Genomic DNA, 27631 nt, shown 5'->3' on the forward strand with positions numbered 1-27631 from the left:
TTAGTTCACCTTTTGCACGATATTCGCTCGATTGGTTGTTTCCGGGTCGTATGCATAGATCCATGTTTCATCTTCCGTAATGATGCGTTTCATGACGTCCTGATAGTCAAAAATCATTACTTCACAGATGTCAACGCGACGCTTTTTTTCCAAAAAATTGAGTGTTTTTGGAACTAATTGAGATTTGACGCATTTGAGGCATAAAACATCTTTTAAAATGGTTTGGGTTGATCCAAATGAAATGCCCGCAGCATCAACAAGGTCTTTAATTGTCAATCGATGATTTTCGAGCACCAAATCTTTGATTTCCTTGATGTGGCTTTCATCAGTAGATGTTGATAGTCGTCCGGGGCGCTGTTCGTCTTGAACTCGTTCTCGGCCTTCTTTCAAGTCTTTGTACCACTTGTAAACATTTTTTGCGACATAGCCTTATCACCAAAGGCCTTCTGCAACATCCTCAATGTTTCCGTGGTAGAATATTCATTCCGCAAACAAAATTTAATGCAATTCTTTGCTCAACAAAATCAGACATAGTAAAAATCGAAAAATTCACTTTTGTATGTTTACAAAAATAAGTGTAGCTCTGCAGCAATTGAATATATTGACATGGAACTCTGCATAGATTTCAAAGACAGTACTACCAACCTACAAAAAAAATAATTTCATGATTTTATGGTATCCGCGAAGTTTAAATAAAAAATGCACCTTATTTTTTGATCACAGTAGTATATATTTGTATTATTTTCGAATTTTGATAACTACGTCCCCTAAATTGGTTCCAAATAATAAAAAATAATCCTCGCAAAACTATTCCTCTGTATCTTAATATTAACGTGCCCTTTACTTTTTCCCATTTGATTAATATGGGGGTTTTTATCGACTTTCCTTCACATATGTGGCACAAGTAATAAACACAAGAAAAATATGATTCTTGTACAGTTTTCTTGAGAAATCTATCTACTTTTTTAACCAAATTTTTATTTTTCAAAAATTCAAAATGGCGGACCTAGTATGGCGGCTAGAAGAGTCGAAATTCGTCAAATTGGCAAAATATTGTATCAGAACCCGTTGTAGGGTTGTATATAGATTTTTCGGATCGCTGAATTCAAATTTGGTATTGGAAATATACAATTCAAAATGGCGAACTTATTATGGCGGTTAAAAAAATTAGAATTGTTTAAATTTGTTCATTTTTTGTTTTATATGAAATTTAGATTTCAAAACATTGTGTTAACAATAGCAGAACATGTATGAAGACCGAAACAATCAAATTCATAAAAAATCGCTGGACATTCGTTGACTAAAACGGATTCTTGGATACATTATATTGAAATTTACTATTAAAAATATGAAATTCAAGCTCATTTATAGCCTTATAATCTCTCGTTACCTGCGAAGCATGTAAATATTCTCAATTATCAAAATTATGTATAATAAAAAAATAGTAAAATATATTGAAAATTATCTCTTTATTGATTTCGTTTTATTATTAATCTTTATAGTCTCTAAAACATATAAAAATGACAAAATCAGACTTAATATTCCAAATCTTTTATGTTCATTTCTTTGTTAGCATTAGGAAAATGTTTTCTATACAAAGCAACGACTTGATATTTTTAATACTAAATTTGTCTCAAGAATTTGTCTCAAGAATTTGTCTCATTGAACTCAGCAACCCGAAAAATCTAAAACAATGGGTTTTGATACAATCTTTTGTCAATTTGACAAATTTCAATTTTTATAGCCATTATATTATGTCTGCCATTTTGAATTAAAAAAAATAAAAATTTGGTAAAAAAGTAGATAGATTTCTCAAGAAAACTCTACAAGAATTATATTTTTATTGTGTTTTTACTTGTGCTACATAATTATGAACAAAAGTCGACAAAAACCCCATGTTAATCAAATGGGAAAGGTAGAGGGCTGGAGACACGTATTAATATTGAGATACAGCGGAGTACTTTTGCGAGAATTTTTTTTTTAATTATTTGGACTCAATCTAGGAGGCGTAATCATCAAAATTTAAAAAGAATCCAAATAAGAGTCACCTTAATATACAATTATATGATGTGTTAACATTTGTTATAATTAAATTGTTATTAATAATGATAAAACATACACACGCGTGCGCGTATGTTTTTTAATTTTAATAAAAATTTAATGGTAACAAGTGCTAACATATTTTTTTGTAAGATATATATTTTGTAACATATACTATAAATATATATATACATATAATATTAATAAAAAAAATTAGAGTGACTGTAAACTTCTACTTATATTGTAATGAAGATGTTAAGAAATGAAAATCAAAATAAAATTATAAAAGTTTTTATTTAATTTGGTCATAATTAAGGGTAGAATAGACCCCAAATTAAAACGCGTATTGTGCGTTTGGTTGCCACACATACATTAACACTTTATGGCTTATGCCACGTGTCAAGACGCTTAGAGGAAACCTTGAACTACAGATAGCACGCAAAGTTTAAGTTTCTAAATAAATAACTTGATACAGAGCGCCAAACTTTTTTGGGGGATCCATTAGATCCTAGGTGACCATGAAAGATTAACAGTGTGTTTATTATTATTTATATAAAGTATTTAATCCTTTTTGAACCATATTGTTTTGCTCAATTATGGAACATTTTTGTAAACAAAGTTTTTTTGTAAATTTATTAAAAAGTAATATTGAATCGCATTTATATTGTATGATCCGTACTCAAAACGTGCTTATAAAGATATTAACTCGATTTTTTGTCATTCTATCCTTGTTTTACATCTAATGAACTACAAAAATAGATCAAAGATGACAAAAAGCGCGCTAACATTTCCAGAAGCTCGTTAAAAAAAGATTATAATGATCAAAACTTTATACAGAATATCATTAGTAATTATTGAAATCGGATAATTAACTCTATATCAAGCATCTCTTAGCACATTTTGATGTTTATTTGAATATATATCATATATACGCGTTGTCGCACATTGTTAAGAACCTGATGTAACACGATTTTAATTTAAGTGGATTGATCTTATATTCAAGGTTACCTTTGAAAGTTGATTGATATAAACATAAAATGTCCAATGAAAAGGTTTTGCAGCAATATCTTTAATAAGTAAATGGATATGTGATAATAATTCTCGTATTTCATTTATGAGATGAATGTCATATAACTGATAGTTTTTTTATTGATTATACTTTTATTAGTCACCATCATATGCTAAGTCTATTTATCTTTGTTACTTTGTGTTCTTTTTCATATATATCTAATCATGGCCAATGTTTAAACGGTCGAAGCATTAATATAAAATAAATAATTTTGCCACTCTTGTTATTCTGAAATAATTTATATTTTTTTAATTATTTTTATAATAATTTAATAATGAAATAAATGCTTGAAATTAAAAAAAATATGTAGGAGCACTAAAAAAAACAAGGACTTTTTTTCATAAAATGATAATTTATTTCTTTATATTAAATAAATTTTTATGGCAAGTCGTTAAATTTTTTAGAATAAAAACGTAGCATAAAAATACTTTTTTAAATGTAAAACTGTTAAAAATAATTGTTCAAAAAAAATTTGTAATTTTTATTAATGAGTTCTTGTTAATAAATGAAAATTATGTCGGAATATAATAATAATTACATGAATTAAAATTGCATTAGGAGATAATGAAATTTTGGAATCAAATTAAAACATAATTGTAATTTATTAAAAATAATCAAAATACTTTTTAGATTATTTTGTAAGAGTAAAAAGTAAACGATGAAAAAGAAAAGAATTGAAAAGAATGTTTTTATTCTTGTAAACAAGTTGACATTTTAACATCATAAATATTACTACTTCGGAGAAAAAAGGACTTGTAGTAATTTTTAAAAAGCCTTTCGAGTGTGAATGCATACTTTTGTATGAAAGACTAAACTCTTATGTACACACTGGCATATTAGTCTATCAAGAATTTCTAACAGCCACCTACATGTATTCTTGTAATATCTTTTAGGTTACTCTGTTGACTCTGTTGCGTAAAATTTTTTCAATTAACTTCAGAAAAAATCTAATAACATCATCTTCTCAATAAGCACAATGATGTCTGAAAAAAAATTTTTTTAAGGTTTGAGAAACATTTTTAAAAACATTAAAAAAAACATTTAAATAATGGGATAAGTCTCCTTTTTGAAAGAAATGTTTATTTTACATTTACACTTTTATTTTACATTAAAAAAATATTCTTTTATTATTTAATAAACATTTATTTAACGTTTAAATAAATTCTATTTTAAATATTTACTAAACATTTAATATGTTAAGAGTAAAAAATTGGTTGCATTATTCAATAATTTTGATAAATTCAACGTAACCTCACCAGTCTAGCATCACTTAATTTTTACGATAATTTAGGGGAGAAGACTATACATGTTTCAGCCAAGCCATAGTCGTATCTGTTAGAACATATTTAATCTATACGCCCGAAAAAACGGTTATCCATCCAACCGTTAGCTACCGTCGACTTGACTTCGAAAATCGTTCGCAACCTAACACTCCGTGATGATCCATGAATACTCCATGTTTATGCATGCATATTTATTATAAATCAGTGCTCGAGATTAGTTGCCCTTTTCGAACTGATTCCCGTTGATTAGCAACGCTTTCTCTACCCCCACTATCGCTCGCGGCTCGGCGGCCGAGGCAATCGCGCGTATGACGCTGTGTCTTACAATTAGGAGCGTCGAGCGTCCCTTCATACGAGAGAGTACCCTGCACCACAAAAACTTTTATTACAATTATTCTTGTTAAATAATTTTTGTTTTTATAAATTATGTTATACTTAATTTTCTTTATTAATGTATTACAAGTTATATTCTATAAAAATTGTGTAATAACATAATAATATAAATTAGAATTTACAATAGTTTTTTGCATCACCCGTGAAGTACTATTGTTGATGCATTTTAAAAAATGTGGTTTCCCTAGTTGCCCTAGTTCACTAAAAGATAATGAAGATGATGAGTGTGCAGAAAAAAAAATTTTATGTATTGTGGAATATATAAAAACAAGAAAGAAATTAGAAGAAACCGAAAGAATCAATTTATGTAAAAATTTTAACTCGCTGGATTGTTTGCACGGTTCTACAAGGATATATCCATAGGAATTTTAGAAGTACTAGCTCGCATCAGCGAGGACAATAATGCATCCCTCAAAAAAGAACGTTTTTCTCCGATTTTATCAAATTTATTTTAGAAAAAAAGCATTCACATAAGTGTGTGCGTGTGTGCGTGCGTGCGTGCGTGCGTGTGTGTGTAAGAGAGAGAAAGAAAACGTGCACAAATAAAAAATCTTTGTTTTTAAAATATCGTATTTCTGATTTTATTTTAAAACAATTTTTTTTTCTCAGAAATCAGTAAGTATATGAAACTAGTATATATACATATATACGTATATACATATATATATGTATATACACTGGTTTCACACATCTGGTTTTTGAGAAGAAAAAATTGTCTCAAAACAAAATCAGGAATACGACAGTTTAAAAACAAATATTTTTTACTAGTGCATATTTTTCACACACACACACACACACACACACACACACACACACACACACACACACACACACACACACACACGCACACACACACACACACATGGGACGTTCCACGTCAATCGGATCACCTGTCTGTCCAAAATTTAATGCAATGTACAGGGACGCGTAAAGGCTCAAATTACTCGTCTTTATTAGTGCTTTCAGATGAAATATGCTTTTTGCAAAAGACAACATGGCGACACCAATATGGCGTCCATAATAAAAGAAATGAAAAAATTTACTGTCTCATTTTCACTTCAATGTTCCGGAAAATATCTTTTTTACTTAAAAGTCACTATTAAGTACAGGGGTACCTCAAGAAAGATCACAAAAGGTATGTAAAAGAGAATAAAGGTAGCCTTGAAAAAGGCTGATGGAAACAAAGATTCACGAACTATCTTGAAAAGGACTGATGGAGAAGTGACCACAGTAACCCAGCAAACAACCGAAACTCTCACCAACTATCCCGAAAAGAACTGATGCAGAAGCGACTACAGTTGGTGAGAATTTTCATCAGTTGTTTGCAGGGTTACTGTGGTCGCTTCTCCATCAGTCCTTTTCAGGATAGTTTGTAAATCTATGTTTGCATCAGGCTTTTTCAAGGCTACCTTTATCTTATTTTACATACCTTTTTTGATCTTTCTTGGGAGTGGCGCACAACTTTGCGATGTACAACTTTACAGTGTACAACTTTGCGGTGTACAACTTTATGGTGTAGAAATGTACGGTGTACATTATTTTGTGTCCATTTGCAATGTGTCCACTTGCACTGTGTCCAATTGTACTGTGTCCAAGTGGAGGCCATTCCTTATATAGCCATATATGGTCTAATGTTCTCGTATATTATCATATGTGATAATGTGAAAGCATATTTATGAACATATATACTTAGATTTATCCATAAGTGGGTCCATACTGAGTAGATCCAAGTATATATGTTTATATATGATTATATATGACCATATACATAAATATGCTTTCATATATACATATTACAATTTTTTAAACTTTAAGGTTTTTGTTTTGTAGTATTAGCGTGAATATTTTACTATCCACGCTATGTTTGGATTTATGAATAAAGAGTCTTGTGATTATGTTATTTATTACGTTTGTAGTTAGTTTATTGACACAGCAACACTCCGCGATTATAATGTTGGTATTATTTATAACAGTTTGTTTGTACAACGCCGAACTATATGCTTGCAATATTGTTATTGTTTATTGTGATCGGAACGTGTACAATTAGAATGCAAATAATCATTGCAAACACTTCGCTCGCGTATTCACGTTGTTATAGCGACAACGCCTAGGAGCACGTATGCTCAGAGTCGCCGTATGTGAATGATATTAGGCAGTGTCAACGCCTGGGGATGTATATCCTGAGATGGCCGTTCTGTGATCTCGTTTAAGATCCGTAGATCTTACGATCGCTATTATTGTGATGCGCGTCGTAACTCGAGATCATAGCATATCGCGTCGTATGATTAACACACGAGATGCTTGCGGCGAAGGTTCAGACAATTCGTTCACTGCGTGTTCCGCGGAGAGAAGAAAACTATGCCTACTGCCCGAGGACCGAATAAAGAGTGTCCGCTCTCTTCCCAAAAACATGCCATTTATACGACTTTCAACTCGTTCTGGAAAATTCTCATTTTTTGTTCGATGCGTTGTCTACAAACAAAAGAATGACCGTTGACGACGGCCTTTACAAACAAGTCCGAACATGTTCATGCATGCGTCACGTACGATTCTCGAGTCCGAACACGCTGTTGAATGGATTCGTGATGTTTTGATATTATATTAATTTGTAGTGCATGGTTTGTGTACGCAACAGTTTTTAAATAATAAAATTAAAATGTGTTACAAAAATAAAAAAATTATTATGTAATATATTTTTACTATGCAACATTTAATGTTTAAAAATTTTTTATATCTTAATAATTATAAACAAATCCGATTGTCAATAATTATGTTTAATTTTCTTTTTTACAAACATATGTATATATATATATGTGTATATTACATATATATTTTATAAATATTATATATTGTTTTTATAAACAAACATATTAAAAATATCGTTTAGCAAGCATTATAATTTTAATTAAAAATATATAATCACATACAAACTTACATAGTTATATAGAGTTATATATGATCAGATCACAATATTATATTTCAAAATATAAGCTTCTTTAAATACATATATACAGCCGCGAGTAGTTCGTAAGATCGCCACTAGCCGAAGGCACGGCGCTTCTCCTTCTCGTGAGAAAATTTACTCCAAAAGGCTTATAAAAGAAGACCGTCACCCACGGCTTACCTAGCATTTCACTAGCAGCAGAGTGTAGTACATATTTTTTTTTTTATACGAAGAGAGTTCGTGGGTCTCTGCAACTCAAAGAGAGCATCCGAAAATTGAGAAAATATAAAAATAAAATTTTACATAATTATATACGAACTTAGAGTTATATATGATCAGATCACAATACTATATCTCCAAATATAAACTTATTTAAATATATATGCTTGAATATGAGCATATAAGAAGTTTTTTTTCCCGGGATCGGTATATATATTTTTTCAAATTAACTTTTACATTTTTCTCACTGTTTTTTAAAAAATACATATTAAATTTGGAGGGGGGGGGGGCAGGGTAATATAATGGCAGTTTCTTAAAAAGAAATGTTTAAAGAGTATACATGATTTTTTTCAAATTTTTTAAACCATTATTTATATGGTTATAAGGGCAAAGACGAACATGATCTATAGGTAGGGTTAGAGGATGCCGAGAAACACGGTAGGGATTGAGGGTTAAGACGCAAGCAGTTATCACATGTTACTCAGAGTACATCTGGGCCGTCGTATATTTATCACAGATAGGAACTTAACATTTACACACGTGCACAGAGTTCGTTGAGCACTTGAAAGAGTTTATAAGAGTTGAGAGAAGTCCTTTATCACACGATTCGATTATATTAATCTGTTACGGCTTGTGATAAGATGCCTGTGAGCCAGTAGCACGCGGCGCCGGCGTGCGCACTGCGTGGTGAGCTTGGGTCTCTCGTTGATGATGTACCTGAGTAGTGGCAGATGATGAGTCTCTCTTTATATAATCTGAGTCCTTCCCTTAAGCAGTCCTTAATTTGGTGTTCGAAGATTCCACGATAAGAAAAGAGCACAACGAGCCTTGCCCACAAACATAGCTATACGATACGAGCTGTGTAAGAGCGTACCGCCGCCATAATACACAAATACAAGAGTGAGTCGGGAGACGAACTGACGCATGCACGAGTTACGCTGGCGCGGCGCTCCACCGTCTGGGTTGATTTAGCCCGATTGATACTGATGCGACGGCGCAAGCTCAGTAATTACTGAATCCTGAACAGCACTTTTTATTTGTTTTTATCCGAATGCGCTTCGCAAAAGAAGGTAATGTTTTTCATGCAAATGTAAATCTGTATGTTTGTTACCTGCAGCCTAAACGCTTCAACCGATTTGGACAAATAAGGTGTCGATAGATTAACGTATCAATTCTGGGAGTGTCATCCACTTATTATTTTTAGTTCTCGACTTTGCATTACTTAATTCTAAATTCTTCATTAATTTTTATTTGTAATCCGGTAATTTTTATTTGTAATATACATTGTTTCGATTTTTCAAAAAAATCTTGAACAAAATGACTACGCTACAGAAAAAACTCGTATGCGTTGGCTGCAATATATCTTTACAAAAAATAAAGGTAAAAAAGTAAAGGAAAAAAAATTGTAAATAATGAAAATAAAGCGAAAGCTTTTTCTTGTTGTTTCAAGTAATAAATGTAGGTGACATTTTATGCAATAAATGTCGACTCTTAGTTTATTATAAGAAACGTGTAGATAAAAATCTTGCTTTTGAAAGTGAAACAGATCCCTCGCCGTCTAGATCGACTTCTAATGATCCAACATTTGAAGTCCAATTGAAATCGAATAAAGTTGATTTTAAGACTGAATTCATTGAAATTGCAATAGAAAGGACTGTCGTTACCCATAAATACTGCTGTTTTTTTTTTTTGTAAACAATTTAACTGTTATTCCCGAAAAAGCGCATATGCATTCATATTAAGAAGAAAATTTTTATTCCATCTAGGAACCGATGTTATAAAACATCTTACAAAAAATCGAATATATGAAAAAGATCTTGATCTCTTACAAGTACACTCTAATACAACAAAACTTAGCGTTTCAGAGTTGTTCAAAGTGATGGAAACTTTTTTTGTGAAATGTAACTCGACATTACTTGACAAAATCGGTGAATTCAGTCTTTCTGAAAAACAAATTCAAGTTTTCACAGGGTTGTCTTGGGAAAATCTTTTGGAGATAAAAGATATGATGACTTCATTGCGAAATACTCAATGCCGATCCGTTATTCAAGCTCTTGTTGTATTTCTCTTCAAATTGCGTACAGGAAATTCGAATAAAATGTTAACGTCTATACTAAACATAGAAAATGAGCAATCTGTTTTAGAATATTGTCAAAGTATGTAACCAAATCTTTTGAAAATGATGTTCTGTCATTTCGCTTTGGTTTTAATTTTGTTGATAGATCCAATCTTATTCAGAATCACACAACAATTATTGCAAAAAAGTTGTTCAACGTTGACAATAACCTATTTTTGATTTATGACGGTACTTATACGCGGCATCAAAAGAGCACAAACAATGAATATTAAAAAAAATATTTTTTCGGTCAAAAAAAGTTTCTCTTTGCAAAGCCTTTTACCATTTGTACAACTGTTAGTTATGTTGTCGACATGCTTGGGCCGTATCTTGCAAATAAGAACGATGCAGAAATCTTGAAAGCTATAATTGAAGAATCAAATGATTTAAGTAAATTCCTAAACAAAAGTGATATCTTTGTTCTTGATTGTAGTTTTCGTAAAAAAAAATTTGGAAAACGAAACTTCAAAATACTGATGCCCGTCCTGAAAGGTAATAGAAAACAACTGTTGACAGAAAAATCCAATCAGTCTCGTTTTGTAACTAAAATTCGTTGGGCAATTGAAGCTGTACATCATTAAACAGAAATGTCGTCTTTTAGATCATAAACTAGACGATAAGTTTTTACTTATATCAAAGTTGGAATCTATTTCAAGATTGTATCTTTTCTTAATACTTATGACAAAAGGCTGCAGTCTGACATAGAAACTAGAGATGAAATCTTAGAAAGAATGTTCGCTCAAAAAGATGTCCCGAATTCGCTAACTACTGAGGCAGAAGAGAAAGGATGGATCCGTCGGAAAAGTCCTTTTCAAGCGTTGACAGCAGATGATATTCTGGATTTTCCAGAAATGACGGAAAAAGATCTAACAATTTTTTTACAAAGTCATACCAGTTTTCTCAGGCTGTGTCTTATTTGACAGAAATGATGGTTAAAGAAAGAAAATTAACTCTTGAGTATGTAAAAGAGGAACCTAATGTATTGAAATTCAAAGTTCCATCCAGACACATTTCACGAATATCTTACAAATGTTTCATCAGATACACGCCTAATAGTATTGGTATTTCTTATATAATATCTTACACGTGTGAATATGCCAATGGCAACCGGACTGTTGGTTATTGCGCACACGTTGCTGCCATCACTTATTACCTTTCTCATGCTAGGTTTCCTTATCCAGAATTCTTCAACCAGCACAGATACTCAGTGATATATTTAAAACAAAATCAATACGTTGCCGTAGTTAATGATAACTGTTATCATTAACTTGAAAAGAACTTTTTCTTCGCTGAAGATTAATAATATTTTCTATTTGTGAAAGGCGAACGAATTCTTTGAAATAAAGCACTCCGATTCGTGGTAGACGAGGAGACTCACGGTAATAAAGCACCCCGATTCGTGGGAGGCGAGGGGACTCACGGTAATAAAGCACATCGATTCATGAAAGCAAAAACGACTCACTTTGAAATAACGTAAGCAATTTTTATTTTTGTTTACTATGTTGCACCACTTGAAAAAATTTAATAAAAATATATGTTATAGAGGATATTCTAGAGAATATTTATTTTAAATATGGTTGGTGTGAATCAAGAACATAACCTCAAAAAAATTTTGTGATAATTGAAAATTTTTTAAATCTTTATTTTTTGTCAAAAAATTTTTTTTAACTTTTTTAGAAAATTGTTTTATTGATATTTATAACATTTTTTTTAATCAGTCGTGCCGTTTTCGAAAAAATTGACTTTTTTATTTTTTTCCCTCTCCATATCTCTTAAAACAAAGGAGATATCAAGTTATTATTTAAAGAAATTTTATGTCACATTGATATGAACTTACTAAATTTGAACCCGATATCTGCGGGAGCAGATTTTACATGCTTATTCCGCTAGGCTCTTTGTTTTTTCTTCAAACGCCCGTATTTATTAGAAAAAAAAGATAAAGTAATTAAAATGGTGATCAATAAAAAAGTAAAAAGACGAACTTCAAGAATATATGGTCAGATTTTCCATTCTGTTCTAAAACTATATTTATTTGGCGATATGGAAATGTGATACTTTCCAATACTTTCTGATGTCATCAAAATAAGGTGTGAAATACACACATTTTTTAATACAAATAAATAATTAAAAATGTTTTAATAATTTATTATCATCAATTTTCATTAATTACAAAATAGAAGTAGTAATGATAATGTTTTAAATAAATTACTATAACACAAAATAATACTTTTTATAGGTGATAAAGAATAATTTAACTTTCAGGGTACTAATTGGGTTAGGGTAACCCAGGAAAATTTTTTAATGCACGTCGTTTTAAAGTTTTAAACGGTGAAGAGTGGAAAAGCCGGGTGCGGGGGGGACTTTGAGATTCCAAGCATTAGTCCACCGCTTAGTGGGACCACTGTGCCCTTAGGAAATGAGAGCTTGTAATTAGAATGGAGAGGTTCCACCATGTTTCAACGGAATCGTGCGAGCGAGAAAGAGATATGTCCCAGCAAGAAAAAGATACACTTCTGTCTAACACAGTACATACATATGTGTATTGTAAATTGACCATTTCAGAATAGGGTATGAAAACGGTATTGTGAACAATGGTATTGTGACATTTTTGTGAAAAATGGATGTACAGTACCCTTTTGTAACAATTGTTTTTAAAATATGCTACAGTACGATTAAAATTAAAAAATAAGCGTAGAATTTTATTACTCAATCGTAAACATTATGATAGTAAGTCTATGGCTATGCATTAGTCCTTTCGATAAAATTATTTTCTGTTTAATAATATTTTATTGTTATTTTATTGTTTAATTGTTATTTTTATTGTTAAAGTAAAACAAATAACTGTGCAATGAATAACAATTCCGTATATATTTACACTATTTATTTCTAATTCCTAATTCAAGTATTTTATCAATAAAAATACAAATATTTAGATTTGAAAATCGGCGGAATCCGATAAAATATGACGAACCAATCAAAAGTGGTATCCACATGTCTGATTATAGGCTCTCTACTTAGGAGCAAGCATCATAATTCTTCGCTCGGGTATTTTTCACCTAGTTGGTACGGAACGACACAAAATTGCAATATTAGGTAAAATCAGATTTTATTTAAAAATGATTTTAACTATTTTTTCGTAAAGTTTAATGCAAAATATTAGTGAGAAATAAGTAAGCATAAAGTGTTGTTTGTTACTTTAATAATATACGTCTTCGTGGTGCAGTTGCTACTTGAAATACCATTTGCACACGAGTTTCTCATAATTTATCAAGATAATTATATACAAATGTATGTATATTTTCGTATTTTAGTTTTATATTAAATGCTTTAATTTATCTACTGTATTATAAGTGTTTGCAATGTCATAGGTCTGTGTCGCGAGCACGTGGCAAAAAATTGCTGCGAATGTAGCACGTTATAAACAAATTTAACAATAATTAATGTTTAAAGTTGTACATTTACTTTGTATGAAATATAAGAATTTTTAATATAAAATTAAATGTTTTTTTATTATTTAACCCTCAGGGTACCAGCTATAAAAAAGTTCTGATTAATACCAACTGGGTTAGCGTAACCCATCCAACTTTGTTGACTCATATCTCCGAATATATTTAACCCTACGTCTGTACACTGACCCCAAAAGGGAACAGGCGAAATTTTTCACTTGTGTAGGCACAAAACTGGTGATAGACAAAGCTTGGACCTTTCTAAAAAAACTTAGTAATAGTAGGTACTCATACCCAAAAGGACGCTTCGATCCGGTACTTGTTGTTAAAACGGCAGAATGTAAACTTTTCAAATGTTTTCAAAAAGACCCAGTGTACAGACCGTGTTAGTATGTCGTGACAATAAGGAATATTTAATTTTTGTATTTTTTTTAATTATTTTGTTATTTTTATCATGTTTTTACTTGAGTTACAAGCATAATTTTCTTTTTTTAGTCGATAAAGACAATTTAATCACAATGGCCTCTTGGACAAGTCTAATCGCTGGCTCTTGCGTATATTCTATGCCATGCTTGATTATGTTGACATAAATTCGTCATTTTATACTATTTGCGACAAAAAATTTGTTTTTAAATCGGGGCACAGTGGTCAGAACTGCCAAAAACATGGTCAAAATATAAAAACATTCGTGAATTTGCACGAAACTTTATAATCTATGATTTTCGATATCACTGATTACGAATCTAAAATCAAAATTTCAAAAAACAAAATGGCGAATGCAAAATGACGGACACATATGTCAAAAAAATATCAGTTTTTGCTCAAACTTGATACTTTAGAGTTTTCAATATCGCTGATTACGAATCTAAAGTCAAAATTTTAAAAAAATAATATTTTCTAATGTTTCTTAAATAATATTAACAAAATTTTATTACATAATCTTAATTTTAAACATATTTTAAAGTTTAATTAAAAATTACTATTAGTTTTACTTGATATGTACCATCAAAAGGTTGTTTTGTTGGATGTTGCACATTTTTTGCACTTTGGGCACGTTTTCATGTATCCTTAGAGGCGATAAGAACCCCTAAGCTGGTCAGGTATTTAAAGACTCTAAACCTTTCCATCTCTATACACAACTACTTTTATATACACGTTTTAAAAATTTACGTGTGTACTAATTTAGCGTATTTTTCTCAAGTATAATCAATGAAAGTATTTTTATTTCATCATTGTGCATCACTATCAGAATTTATATCACAGTTAGAATCAGTTGGTTTTATTTTTTACGTTTCGGATGTTACTATTAATTTTTTTGCTTCTTTCGTTTTTTTTTTGTAATGGTATATATGAAATTATAGTGAGATCTGACGATACCAACAATATTTTTAATAAATCTTCATTTGTATGACATCTTGTGTCTTTTCTTGTGTGGTGTTGGAAACCACGAATAATTCTCTATATAGAGTTTTGCAGTTTCCATACAATATATAGAGGTGAAAACTGTCTACTTTGATTGCATGATTACTAGCGATTACGTCAGGTATAACGCCAAATCTCGAAATAATTTCGTCTTTTAATCCTGTAATAGACGCGGAAATGGTGGCATTATTAAAAAATTTTTTTCGCAGAATTACCATCATTAGTATTACCTTCACCTTGTTGAGGAAAATCTACCAATAATCCGAGTTGAGAGCGAAATTTATTTTGAATGGTTTGTTTTTTAATGCTACCAATGTTTTGTTTTTGTCTCCTCTCACTTGCCATTTCTTCAAATCCAAACGGTACGCAATATGGAGTAAACATTCATAAAACCTTATTCGCGCACGGAGAGGTGATATACCGAATAAAAAAGCTTCTTTCTTCACTGGTCTTTGTATAACATTTTTAATGTCATTGATATTTATTGGGAGAACTCCGCAAATAAAGCATTTCTTTGCGGTCGTATTTGTCAAAGAGTTACAAATTTTACTATCTATCATAGAAAGAATAAGTTCATGCTTGATGATAACATTTGCAATCGATGTCGTTTGTAAATTATAAATTTGATGCTCGATGTATTCTTTTTCTATAATGATTGTTTTAGATGTTTCCTTCTTAAATTGAAATCGAATTAGCCGACAATATCTTGTCGAATTCGATCGTGGATTCTCCTAAATAATTTTTTTTGTATCGCAACAAATCAATTGCAAAAGTACCAAACATGTCATAAACATATTTGTATCGCTATCGATTCCATCTTGAAATGCTTGCTTAAATCTTGGTTGTCCGCCAGAACCATCAAATCGCCATTTACTGACCATAGTGATATTCTGTATATTTTTATATTGCGTTGACGATAATTGCATTGCTTGTAATATTCTTTGGACCAAAAGATCAAATAATGCTTGGAGAAAGATTTCAGCTGAGGATTCGGTCACTTTGATGTAGGATTTTGCAGGATAACATCTTCCTTTTGCAGATAATATTTGATTATAAGGTGGGTACATGTTTGCATTCTTGCATTTGCTTCCTTTCTGGATATCACAATATGCCTTTTACGATAAACGATTTCTAATTATAAGTGCTAAACCCTCGTCTTGGCTATATTTTTGTATTTTGTTTTCTTTCCAAGCTGCGATGAACTCATCTATCTTAGAAGATAAACTTTCAGCCAATTTTTTAAGAATATTGGCAAGTGTTGTTCGATCTGTATTTCGTAAACTCATTTCAGTTGCGTAAATCAGTTCAGAGTCTGTCGATGATTTTCGAATGTCTTCTGTCTTTCTCCGTTTTGTTCGCTCAGAGCATTCTTCAAAACTTTTCATACGTCTACCGCTGTTAACAGAAGAAGTGGATAGAGTTGCAAGTGTTCCAAAAGTAATCGTACATTTTAGCCACGTAAAATATTTGGATAAAAATTTACTTTTTGATCTATCCACACTATGCCATTTCTTTCGAAAATCATCGTACAGTTGACGAATCGAACGATTATCTTCTGGAGATAATACTTCAACAAATAAAGAAGTGCATATATACTCTCGAATATGATCCAATTCTATCTGTTGTAAAAATATGTCAAATAAAGTTTACCTTATTATAGAAAGAGACATTGGGCCTGTTCTCGTTACTTGCACTTTTCGCACTCGACATCTTCGCTTTCTCTTTCTCCAGTGCTCGAGTATATATTTATCTCGTTTAAAGTGCAAAAAATTTTGGGGAATTCAAACAACGCGAACAAACCTATTGGAAAAAATTTAACCGAGATTTCTTCGTTATAGATAAGATAATTATATTAGGAATATAGCTGAAACAATTATTTTTAATATACTCGTTTTATCCAGAAAGATATTGAATAATAACAATAACAATTAAACAATTTGTTGAACAGCGATATGCAAAAAGAATAATGATTGTAATATACGGGAATACTTACAAGGAAAAAGCTCGTGTCTCGCTTTTATTTTCACACACGCGTGCGGGGGGGTGCAAGGGGGGGCCTTCGCCCCCCCTCCCGCACTCACCCTGTCCAAGTCGTTAATTGGACTTTACTTTGCTTGTAATGTACATGGATTGCCCATATACATTGCAAGCAAAGTAAAATCCACATAGGTTAACGACTTGGACGGGGTGGGTGCGGGAGGGGGGCCGAAGGCCCCCCTTGCACCCCATCGTGTGTGTGTGTGTGTGTGTGTGAGCAAAGCATTCACTGCACCACATGGATTTGCGACTTTCCACGCTAAACGAGATGCTCATAAAAATACATATAGACATTTGAACTTCGCGCATTTTTTGCATGGCTTGTGCTAGACAGCAACGCATTCGTGCCGTGAATCGCTCACGAATAGCAGACAGATTAGAACACCTGCAAGGCGCATAGCGGGCTTAGATGGCGTTATTGTAATCATACCTAAGATTGACTAGTCAATGCGCGAAACAACCAAGCGTTTTGGTCAAAGTCCGAAGTGATTTTTTCAGTTTCTAACTTTGACCAGCCATGTTAGTCACTCCTAGGATGGACTAAAAACATATCAGTCAAAGGCCGAAATACAAAACTGGGCTTTGACCAAAACGCTTGGTTATTCCGCGCATTGACCAGTCAATCCTAGGAACGCCCGCGCAACGGGGTTTAACCATAACATATATATTGTTTACATAACATCTTATTATTACTGCGGCTAAAAATAATCAATAACAATTTTTTAAATAAATAATTCGAAATTGTGGAAAATGTAGAAATAGTATTCAGAAATAAATTTCGACTGAGAATATAAAAATAGTGAAGATAAACAAACGATTATAACAGTGTTGGTTTTTAGTTTCGATGTACTATTTACTTCATACAGCTATTAAACTACTCCGGCGCAGTTTGGCGTAGATAAACTTTTTTTTATTTTTTTTTATACATTATAGTTTTAAAATTTTCAAGGTTCATGACGCCGTCTCATGACAGGGTCTTTATACTGCAATTTTTAGTTAAAGTTAAATTTAACGCGATACCAATATTTACTTTGTTTAGACAATGTTTATTTTTATTAACTATACATCAATCACGTAAGTAACGGTGTTTTTACAAACACAAATGATACACTAAACATTGATAAAAAGCTTTAATAGCCTGGCTTAAAGACAACCTCGTGAATGAAATCACAAATGTAACCCTGATTCTGATTTCCAAAATTATATAAGAGATTTACAATTTTCATGACCTTTGTGCACGTATAATTTCGGTAAACATAATTTTTTTGAACTGTAACTGTACAAAAATTTAGTAAAGGCTTAAAAGTTAAAAAAAAAACTATCCTCTGATAATTTTTAAAAAATGTTGAAAAAAAGAGTTTTGGCCACGTTTTTAGCTGTTTTGACCACTGTGCGGCGTGATTTTTTTGAAAGACTTGGCTTTCAATTTAGTAAAGCTACATTTGCAACGTTTAGAAATAAAAACATTAAGAAGCTATTTGCGTCATACAATTCGAGAAATTTTAAATAATGACGATGATTCTACTCAGGCTTTTAATCCTAATGAACAAACGAAAAAGATGTTCTGTATGGGTTCACAGATTAAAAAAAAAACGTGGTTTTGTGTAGTGTATGTGACGAGCCAATTTGCGACGATCATCGCAAAATTTTCTGTTTAGATTGCGCACAAAAACATGGTTAATATTATTATTACTTCAATTTTGATCATTTTACATTATATATAGCTAAGTTTTTTTATAATAATGTTACGCGCGCTGCCCGGTATACTCTCCGGCCGCGAGTCAGCTGTCAAATCGGCGAAGTCGATCGGCGGCGGCGGTCAGCTATCTGGAGCCGGGCAACGGAATTGATGGGGAATCAATAAACAGTTGTTAAAGGGCATCAATTACAATTAACGACCGAGCCAGTTCGGTCGTTAATTGTAAACGCTTCTAATAAAATCGTTCGTTTTGAGAGTTAAAAGAGTGTTTCTTCATTTCTGCAAGCGCGCGTGTAACAATAATATATTACAATTTTTTATAATAAAAAAAGATTTGTGAAAAATTATCATTTTATTATATTCTCATTACCCGAAAAATACCTATTTTCAATCATGCAAATAATTATACTTTTTGCAATCGACACATGTAGAACAATTTTGTTCTGAAAAGTCATACTTTATTCTAAAAAATCTCAAAAGAATTTTTCTTAATAATAATTTGTTATTAAGTTATGAATTTTTTTACGAAATTCAATTTTTAATCAAACCAGCTTCTGGTTAAATTACTTATCCAATAGTTTTTGAGATCGCTAATAATGTTTCAATATCGGGATCCCGAAAATGTCAGATTCAATATGGCGTAGCAGAATATCAAATATCGTCACAAATACCACACTCACAAGTAACACCAATGGTCAGAAACCGATTCGCCCGAAACTTTGCAGAGACTTAGTATTGACCAAAACATATAACCTATAACTGTTTATAGCGGCCCAAAATCATTTTAACAATTATTAATAATAATAAATGAATAATTACATAGCCATGTGAAAGCGTGGCTTTCCAGCATTTAGAGTGAGCGTAGTCGTTTTCGGGATAGTTTTGCAATTACAAGAAATGATTTTCAAGCCAATGAAACCTAATACTATAAGCCCTCAAGTCCATTAATCTTAGTCCCATATACGCCAAGCCTATAAACTCGTATCCCATATATCCTAGGACCATATGTTCTGGATACATAAACTTTGGAGCTCAAACCTCTAAATCATCAATCTAGAAAACATGGAGAAATGAATCCTATAAATCCATAAACCCCGAATCTATAAGCCCTGAGACCATTAGGCCTGACCGTAAACATTTAACGTATGAACTCTAAACCAGAAAAAAAATTCTAGAAGATTTTCAGACGCAGATGCAGAGTGTGGGTCGAAGTCCTCGGCTTATCATTCTACTCGCGTTTAGAATGATAAGAGAACTTCGACGAAGAAAAATTCTAGAAGATTTTCAGACGCAGATGCAGAGTGTGGGCCGAGAACTTCGATCTACACTCTGCATTTGCGTCTGAAAACCTTCTAAAATTTTTTTTCTGATTTAGGGTTCATACGCTAGACGTTTACGGTCAGGTCTAATGGTCTCAGGGCTTATGGATTCGGGGTTTATGGGTTTATAGGATTCATTTCTCCATGTTTTCTAGATCGATCATTTAGAGGTTTGAGCTCCAAAGTTTATGTATCCAGAGCATATGGTCTTGTTCTTGTTTCCGGATAGACACAATTTTCAATCAATTTGACAGATTTTCGACACTTTCCAAAAGTCTCCAGAAAAAAGACTGTCATTTCCACTTCTTATACGACTTATAGATATCCATGGAACTCAAATTTTAGGTTCCTTTTGTAGTCGAAAAATCGACCTTTTTTAACATCCTCTTTTAAATTGTTATTATAAAAAAAATTTTTAATAAATAACCAAAATAACTATTAAAATTAAAAGTGTAGTCACTCAGTGTAAAGTAATTAAGAACCTTTTCCGATTTTTTCCATGTATTTAACATTAAAAAAGGGACAGAGCAAAAAAGAATCAGTGTACAGACCGTGTTAGTGAAAATAAGTGTAGACGGAGGGTTAATAAATTTCAACGCATTTTTTTTAATCGAAAGAAAAAAGACTCAGAATTATGGTGGAGTTGATTAAAAAGTCGAAGATATTAACAGAAAAGAGATTTTTTGAAAATAATGAGAAGGGAACGAAAAATTTTTGTAAAAATATGCTTTTCTCTCAAACGCTCGTATTTATTAGAAAAGAAAGATAAAGTAATTAAAATGGTGATTAGTGGAAAAGTAAAAAAATGAACTTTAAGAATCTATAATCAAATTTTTTATTCTTTTCTAAAACTATATTTATTTGGCGACATGAAAATGTAATAATTTCCAATACTTTCTGATGTTATCAAAATAAAATGTAACCTGAAATACACATTTTTGATATAAATAAATAATTAAAAATACTTTAATAATTTATTATCATCAATTTTCATTAATTACAAAAAAACAGAAGTAGTAATAATATTGTTTTAAATAAATTGTTATAACACAAAATAATGCGTTTTTTAGGCGACAAAGGATAATTTAAATAATAAAATATTTAATTTTATTAAAAATTCTTATATTTCTTACAAAGTAAATAATATACAACTTTAAAAATTAAAATAATCATTGTTAAATAATTATGCCCTTCTGCGCGTCATTATCTAAATACTTACAAAGCGTAGCTTACAAATAACGGTAGACAAATTAAAGCTTTTAATAAGGGAGTATCCCGTTTGGACACCGCTCGATTAGACACGCACGATTGGACACGCATGATTGGACACGCACGATTGGACACCGCATTATTGGACACCGCACGATTGGACACCGCATTATTGGACACCGTATAATTGGACACACACACATTCACGTGTGTGTATGCAGATTTCTAATACAGTTTACATGGGTTAGCGACTTGGACGGGGTGGGTGCGAAGGGGGCCCCCCCTTGCACCCCCCCGTGTGTGTGTGTGTGTGTGTGCGTGCGAGCATTTTCTGCACCACATGGGTTTGAAACTTTCCACGCAAAACAAGATGCTCCTAAAAATACGTATATAGACATTTAAAATTCAATTTTTTTTTTTGGCAAATCGAAACTTTTTTCTGCCAGATGTTTCTAAGGTTAGATAATCTGTCATATGATATATAAATGTTATTCACTAGAAGACTGCGGTGTCCAATGATGCGGTGTCCAATCGTGCGGTGTCCAATAATGCGGTGTCCAATCGTGCGGTATCCAATAATGCGGTGTCCAATCGTGCGGTGTCCAATTGTGCGGTGTCCAATCGAGCCGTGTCCAATCATGCGTGTCCAATCGTGCATGTCCAATCGTTACGTGTCCAAAAGAAGGTCACCCTTGTAATAACAAATTAGAACACAAAAATATATATACGTATACAGGGTGTTAATAAACCTTCGCATAATATTTATATCATCGTGTTGCCCACGAAAATCGAAGACGAAAAGCTCTCTAAATTTTTTCGATTCCATGCGTACAGTTCTTATAATTATTGTCGGAAAATAGTGAAATATTGCCAATGTACGCACGGTTATAACGGAAACACGAGTGCGGTGAGAAACAAGACAATCATCGTCGCTCGCCGCGAGGCGAGGAGAGCGCAAACAAAATTCATTGCTATTCACAACGTTGTTCGTAGCGATAAGCGATGGGGACTAAGGATGGTCGACGATAACTAAAATTTTTCACATAAATTTTTAAACTGTACATAAATTGCAAAGCCAATATTTTATATTTTATATTTTATATTTTATATTTTATATTTTATACTTGTAGACGATTTAACAGCAAAGAATATGTCATATTAATTTCATTAATATACTGGAAGTTTAAAGAAATAAAAGCAAATAAGTCATGAACAATTAATTATTTCCTATTTGTTTTGGAAATTTTGCACGTTGGAATAAAGTCCACAAATTGTAAAGTCCGCTGTTCGTGAAAATGTCTACTTACATTTTATAAATATTACGTTTATGATTTGTGACAATACAATTGCCAATAATGTGTATAAAAAGTTTTGGTACGGCAACATAATTTCTTTTTTCCTTATCAGGATTTAATCGATAAAGTTGGAAAATTGCGAGAAAAAATTGGATGCGGCAGACTTAATGAATTATTTGGTTTTATTAATTTAAAACTGTAGTTTATCATTAAAAATACTATGGCGCATCTTCCGAAAGCTGTAAAGTGACCTGATAGTATAAGGATAATAACAAAATATATTAATTTTACATACAGTTCTGATAAGCTTGTAAAATGACGAAAGAGCATAAACTGTAACGGATTTCCAACGAATTATTTGCTTTCATTGATTTAAAATTCAAGTATATCAATAAAAATACTATGAAATGATTCTCTTAATGTTTTCAATCAACTTTTAATTTTTTTAGCTTCGCAATTTATGTAGTACAGTTTAAAAATTTATGTGAAAAATTTTAGTTATCGTCGACCATCCTTAGTCCCCATCGCTTATCGCTACGAACAACGTTGTGAATAGCAATGAATTTTGTTTGCGCTCTCCTCGCCTCGCGGCGAGCGACGATGATTGTCTTGTTTCTCACTGCACTCGTGTTTCCGTTATAACCGTGCGTACATTGGCAATATTTCACTATTTTCCGACAATAATTATAAGAACTGTACGCATGGAATCGAAAAAATTTAGAGAGCTTTTCGTCTTCGATTTTCGTGGGCAACACGATGGTATAAATATTATGCGAAGGTTTATTAACACCCTGTATATATATAATTAATAATAATGACTTTATTGTTTTAGCCCGTGGGGTGTTACAATGGCGCTTTTTTATATGGAGCATACCCAAACCATTTATAATTTCCAAAAATGTACCCTCTTTCCACCCGACCTGTGCGCCCCTATACATTCTAGCCCTTTCTCCTCTCCACGGCCCCTCTCCCCATAACCCTCCGCTTTCTCCTTCCTCCCTTTCTGCTCTTCCTCCGCCCATCCTTTCCTTGCATTGTATTTTCATTATCTCCTCTTTCTCCATTTTTCTCATTCCTCTTCGCCTCTTTCTCCGTCCTCCTTCTCCTTTCATCCCGCTTTTCCTCATCCTCTCCTTCTCCTTCTCCGACCCTCGTCTATCTTTGTTTTCTTCCAAGTCTCTATAACAGTCACATAACTTGTATGAACCTCGCCTACTTGTCACCTCTCCTTCCTCCTCCTCACCTCCTTCGCCCCCTCCTCTCCCTCCCTCTTTTGTTCTCCCTCCCTTACTCCCCTGACTCCTTCCACCATCTCCCTCTTTCCTATTCCCATTCCCGTTCCCTCCCCTCTACCCACATACTTCTGTTTCCAACTATCACCTTTTTCCCTAATCTTCTCTTCTCCCTCGCTCTCTCCATCATTTTCCATCTTACCTTCCTCTCTTCCCACGTTAAATCTTCGTCCACCCTTATACCCCATCTCCTCTTCATTTCCGCTCTTTTCCCCAAAAGCTCCTCTATCTATTAACTTCTTCATTTCCACGAACACCACCACCCCTCCGTCCCCGACTCTCTCCATTATTTCGCCTACTTCCATCTCTCTCCCCAATTCTTTCCTCATTATACCTCTCATGAACTCCTCTCTCTCCTCCGCGTCTTCCCCCTCTACACCTCTCCACAATACGTTCCTCAATCTCCTCTCTACTAACCTCCTCCTCTCCTCTAATTTTCTCTCCACCCTCCTCCACGTATCCTCCCCCTTCTCTCCCCCTTTTCCTGTCTCCCCCGTACTTCTTCCTCCATCCTCCTTCTCCTCCACCAAAGCCCTTCTTTTCCATCTCTTCGTTTCGTGCCTCTCTGCCATCCTTCTTGCTCCCTTCCTTGTCCCCTCCTTGCCATTCTGCACCCTTCTGCTCCTCCTATCTGATGTCCTTCTTTCCTCCCTCCTTCTTCACTGCGCCTCCCTCCTCCGTCTTTTTCGCTGCTTCTCCGTCTCTGTCTCCCTTCTTCTCCTTCTTATCCTTTTATCCTATTGCTCCCTTCTCCATCTTCTCCGCTCTCCTCGTTCTTTTGGTTCCTCCCCGCTCTTCACTTCTCTGTCCTCCCCCGGTCTCTCTCCCTGCACACCTTTTCTCTCTCCCTCTCCTTCCGCCATCTCCCAATGCTTCTCTTTCTTTCTCTGACCGCTTCTCTCTTCTTTCTTTTCTCTCCTCTCTCTCTCGCCCTTTTCCTCCTCCTTGATCCTTCCTTTCCCTTTTTCTCCTCCTCCCTTCTCATCCCGCTGGCTTCTCTCTCTCCTCTTTTCTTGACTGACCGCTCTTTCTCTCTCCGTCTCTCCACTCTTCCTGTTCACCACCTTTACCTCTCCCTCGCCGTCCTTCACGCCGCAGTCTCCTTCTATCACCGTACGCCCACCACTAGCTTCCCTTCTCCTCTCCTTCCTGTCCATCTCCCAGAGCATCACCAATCTCTCCACACTCTCCCTTATCCGTCTCAGTTCCTCGGCTATTTTACTTCTCTCCCTCTCGTTGCTTGTCCCCCCTTTCTTTGCTTTTCCTCCCTTTCATCTTCCTATCGCCACGCTTCTTCCTATTTTTGTGTTCTTTTTCACCTTACAAAACTGCTTCTTCTGAATCTCCGTTGCCGGCGGACCACGTGCTCGTATTCGCAAACATTGCGTTCACAATACATGCTACCACCGACCTGTCTCGATTTATCGATCTCTTCACTCATCTCCCTATTGGTCTTCGTTCCTCTCCTATCGACTCCCTCGATCGATGTATCGATCTCTCACTACTCCATCATTTCTCGTACTGCCGCTCCGCACCTGCCCTCTCTTGTCCAACTTCCGTACTTCTCTCCATCCACCGCCGCTACGTTTTTGCCAGCGCCCTCTGCACCGTTCTCTTCTTGCTCTCACTAACTCTCAACGTTCTCCTTTCCACCTTGCCTGACTCCAACAGTCTTCGTATTCTCATTTCTCATCCTCTCCCTTATACTGTTTTTTCCTTTCATTTCCTGTTGAGCCTTTTTGCATCCTCTTCCCGAATATACTCCTCCTGACTCTCCTCCACTCCTCCAACCTCCATCTTCACTCGTCCATTCCGGAGCACACACACTTCACTTCCATCTTCTACGGCGGTATTTTCTATCCCTCCACGCACACACACACACCCATATATATATATACATATACATATATATATATATATATATATGTATGTATGTATATATATAATTACCTTAATAAATTATAAGAAACTCGTGTGCAGAAGGTATTTCAAGCAACCACGAAGACGTATACTATTAAAGTAACAAACAACACTTTATGTTTACTTATTTCTCACTAAATGATAATATTTTGCATTGAACTTTACGAAAAAATAGTTAAAATCATTTTTATGTAAAATTTGATTTTACCTAACATTACAATTTTGTGCCGTTCCGTACCAAAATATTGGTAAAAAATATCCAAGCGAAGAATTGTGATGCTTGCCTTTCAGCTCCTAAGGGCACCAAGTGGTGGACTAATGCTTGGAATTTCAAAGTTGCCCTTCCCCGCACCTGGTTCCCCCATCCCTCAAGGCACGCATTTCAAAATTTGCCTGGGTTACACTTACCAAGTTGAGACCCTAAAAGTTATATTAGACTTGTTTTAGACGCGTTTTGGACCTCAAAGTACGTTTATTAGTTATAATTTTATACCTTTTTTAGTCAAATATTTGTTTACATATTTTTTAAATATTGTCTACACTATCGACAAATGCTATTTAGTCAGTTTGAAACTTGTTTAATTTATTCTAGGACAGCAAATTCAGTTTAAAAAATTGAAAAAATTTGCATTATTTCCATACGATCCTAAATCACCTAAATCACCTAAATTTACAAATTAAGTGCCGCTTAATTTTTGCGATAATCTTGCAAGTGCGGTCATTTGACCTATAGTTACATTTAATTTCTGGAGTCGGAAAAGCGGTCATCTATCCTTTCGTCAGCTACTGGTAATGTCGATTAATCTCGAAGATCGTACGCGAACTGACACTTTGTAATAATTTATGAATACTTGATGCTTATGAATACATATTTGTTATAGATCAGTTCAATAGATATTGTCAGAAAAATAAATAACATATGTAGTTAAACTATATTTATATGAATACAAATTTACAGTTTTATACTAATTTTCGTATACGTGAAGTAGCATGTGGGACTTATGAAAAGATTTATTTTTGCTCTGTTCATGAGAAAATTAAAAATGGATTTTTCTTATAGTTTTTGAGATAAAAAAGCTGAAAAAGCTAGTTAAAATTATGTCATATAAAAATATGACAAAAACTTAAAAAAACTGAGATTAAATCAGGAAAACGTGCAGCGTCGCACGTTCCGTCAAAAAAGTATTCACAAAGTTATGATTATTGCGGTTCGACAATTTATACCAATTTTGGACAGAATGGTTTTTTTTTATATTAAATATAATATAGACAAATTACTACCTTAAAACATTAAACATTAAAATTTAACTAATTTTTTAAAAATTTAAAATGAAGTAAACACCAATTTTCTTTATGTACTGTACTTGTCTATACTGTTCAACTGTTGCCAAATTGGGATGAACTTCCGAAAATGACATATTTCCGATTTTTTTGAAACTGTACATTTTTACGTATTTTGGCGCGTTGATTACGAATATGATAGTGAAAGTTGGAGCAAACTTGATTTTCATGGCGGAAACCATAAAAAACAATAAAAACCATGGTTTATTCCATTTATTTCCATAAATAATGGAAATTTCGAAAAATACTTCAGGCAAAAGTTGTAGATCTCATCAAAATATTGTAAAATATCGGCTAGGAGTACCGATCCTTTAGTTTCCTTTTACGTCACGCAAAGCGCTCTTGTATTGTTACGATGCACCACCGCCGTACCCGATCTTTCATTGGGCGTCAGTTCTACGTGACAGACTCTCGTCCCTCATTGGTTATTACCTGTGACTCTAGCGCAGTCATACGGGCTACAACCGTTACTTTTATCTTCGCAACCGACATGTGCAAGAATCAGTTAGTTAGTTCGCCATACGATCAAAAAGTGTACAGACACAATAAATATTCGAAAAAAGAACACCGTGTGCTTCCCGGCCTAA

General features: G+C 33.4%; 2 protein-coding genes across 2 annotated transcripts in view; one reads left to right on the forward strand and one right to left on the reverse strand.

Moving 5' to 3' along the window:
• On the reverse strand, window positions 1-24355 carry LOC118645341 (golgin subfamily A member 6-like protein 22). Its single transcript, XM_036286214.1, has 3 exons — window positions 23853-24355; window positions 23366-23670; window positions 1-428 (listed from the first exon to the last, which is right to left on the reverse strand). Exons 1-3 carry the CDS (start codon window positions 24353-24355, stop codon window positions 1-3), a joined length of 1236 nt encoding a protein of 411 aa, XP_036142107.1.
• Window positions 1-27631, forward strand: part of LOC105836803 (osmotic avoidance abnormal protein 3) — a 170780-nt gene that overhangs the window by 3227 nt on the left and 139922 nt on the right. The gene's annotated exons all lie outside the window — the stretch shown is intronic.

This window comes from Monomorium pharaonis, chromosome 4 (genome assembly GCF_013373865.1).
Source record: "Monomorium pharaonis isolate MP-MQ-018 chromosome 4, ASM1337386v2, whole genome shotgun sequence".
NCBI lineage: Eukaryota > Metazoa > Arthropoda > Insecta > Hymenoptera > Formicidae > Monomorium > Monomorium pharaonis.

What these genes read in the sequence shown, in the direction of transcription:
- LOC118645341 (XM_036286214.1), bottom strand. Translation starts at nt 24,355, where the DNA reads ATGGCAGAGAGGCACGAAACGAAGAGATGGAAAAGAAGGGCTTTGGTG. An exon ending in GGTGATAGTTGGAAACAGAA is followed by an intron (nt 23,671 to 23,852) that starts GTATGTGGGTAG and finishes TGACTGTTATAG; the next exon opens with AGACTTGGAAGAAAACAAAG. An exon ending in GGAAATTATAAATGGTTTGG is followed by an intron (nt 429 to 23,365) that starts GTATGCTCCATA and finishes TTTGGTGATAAG; the next exon opens with GCTATGTCGCAAAAAATGTT.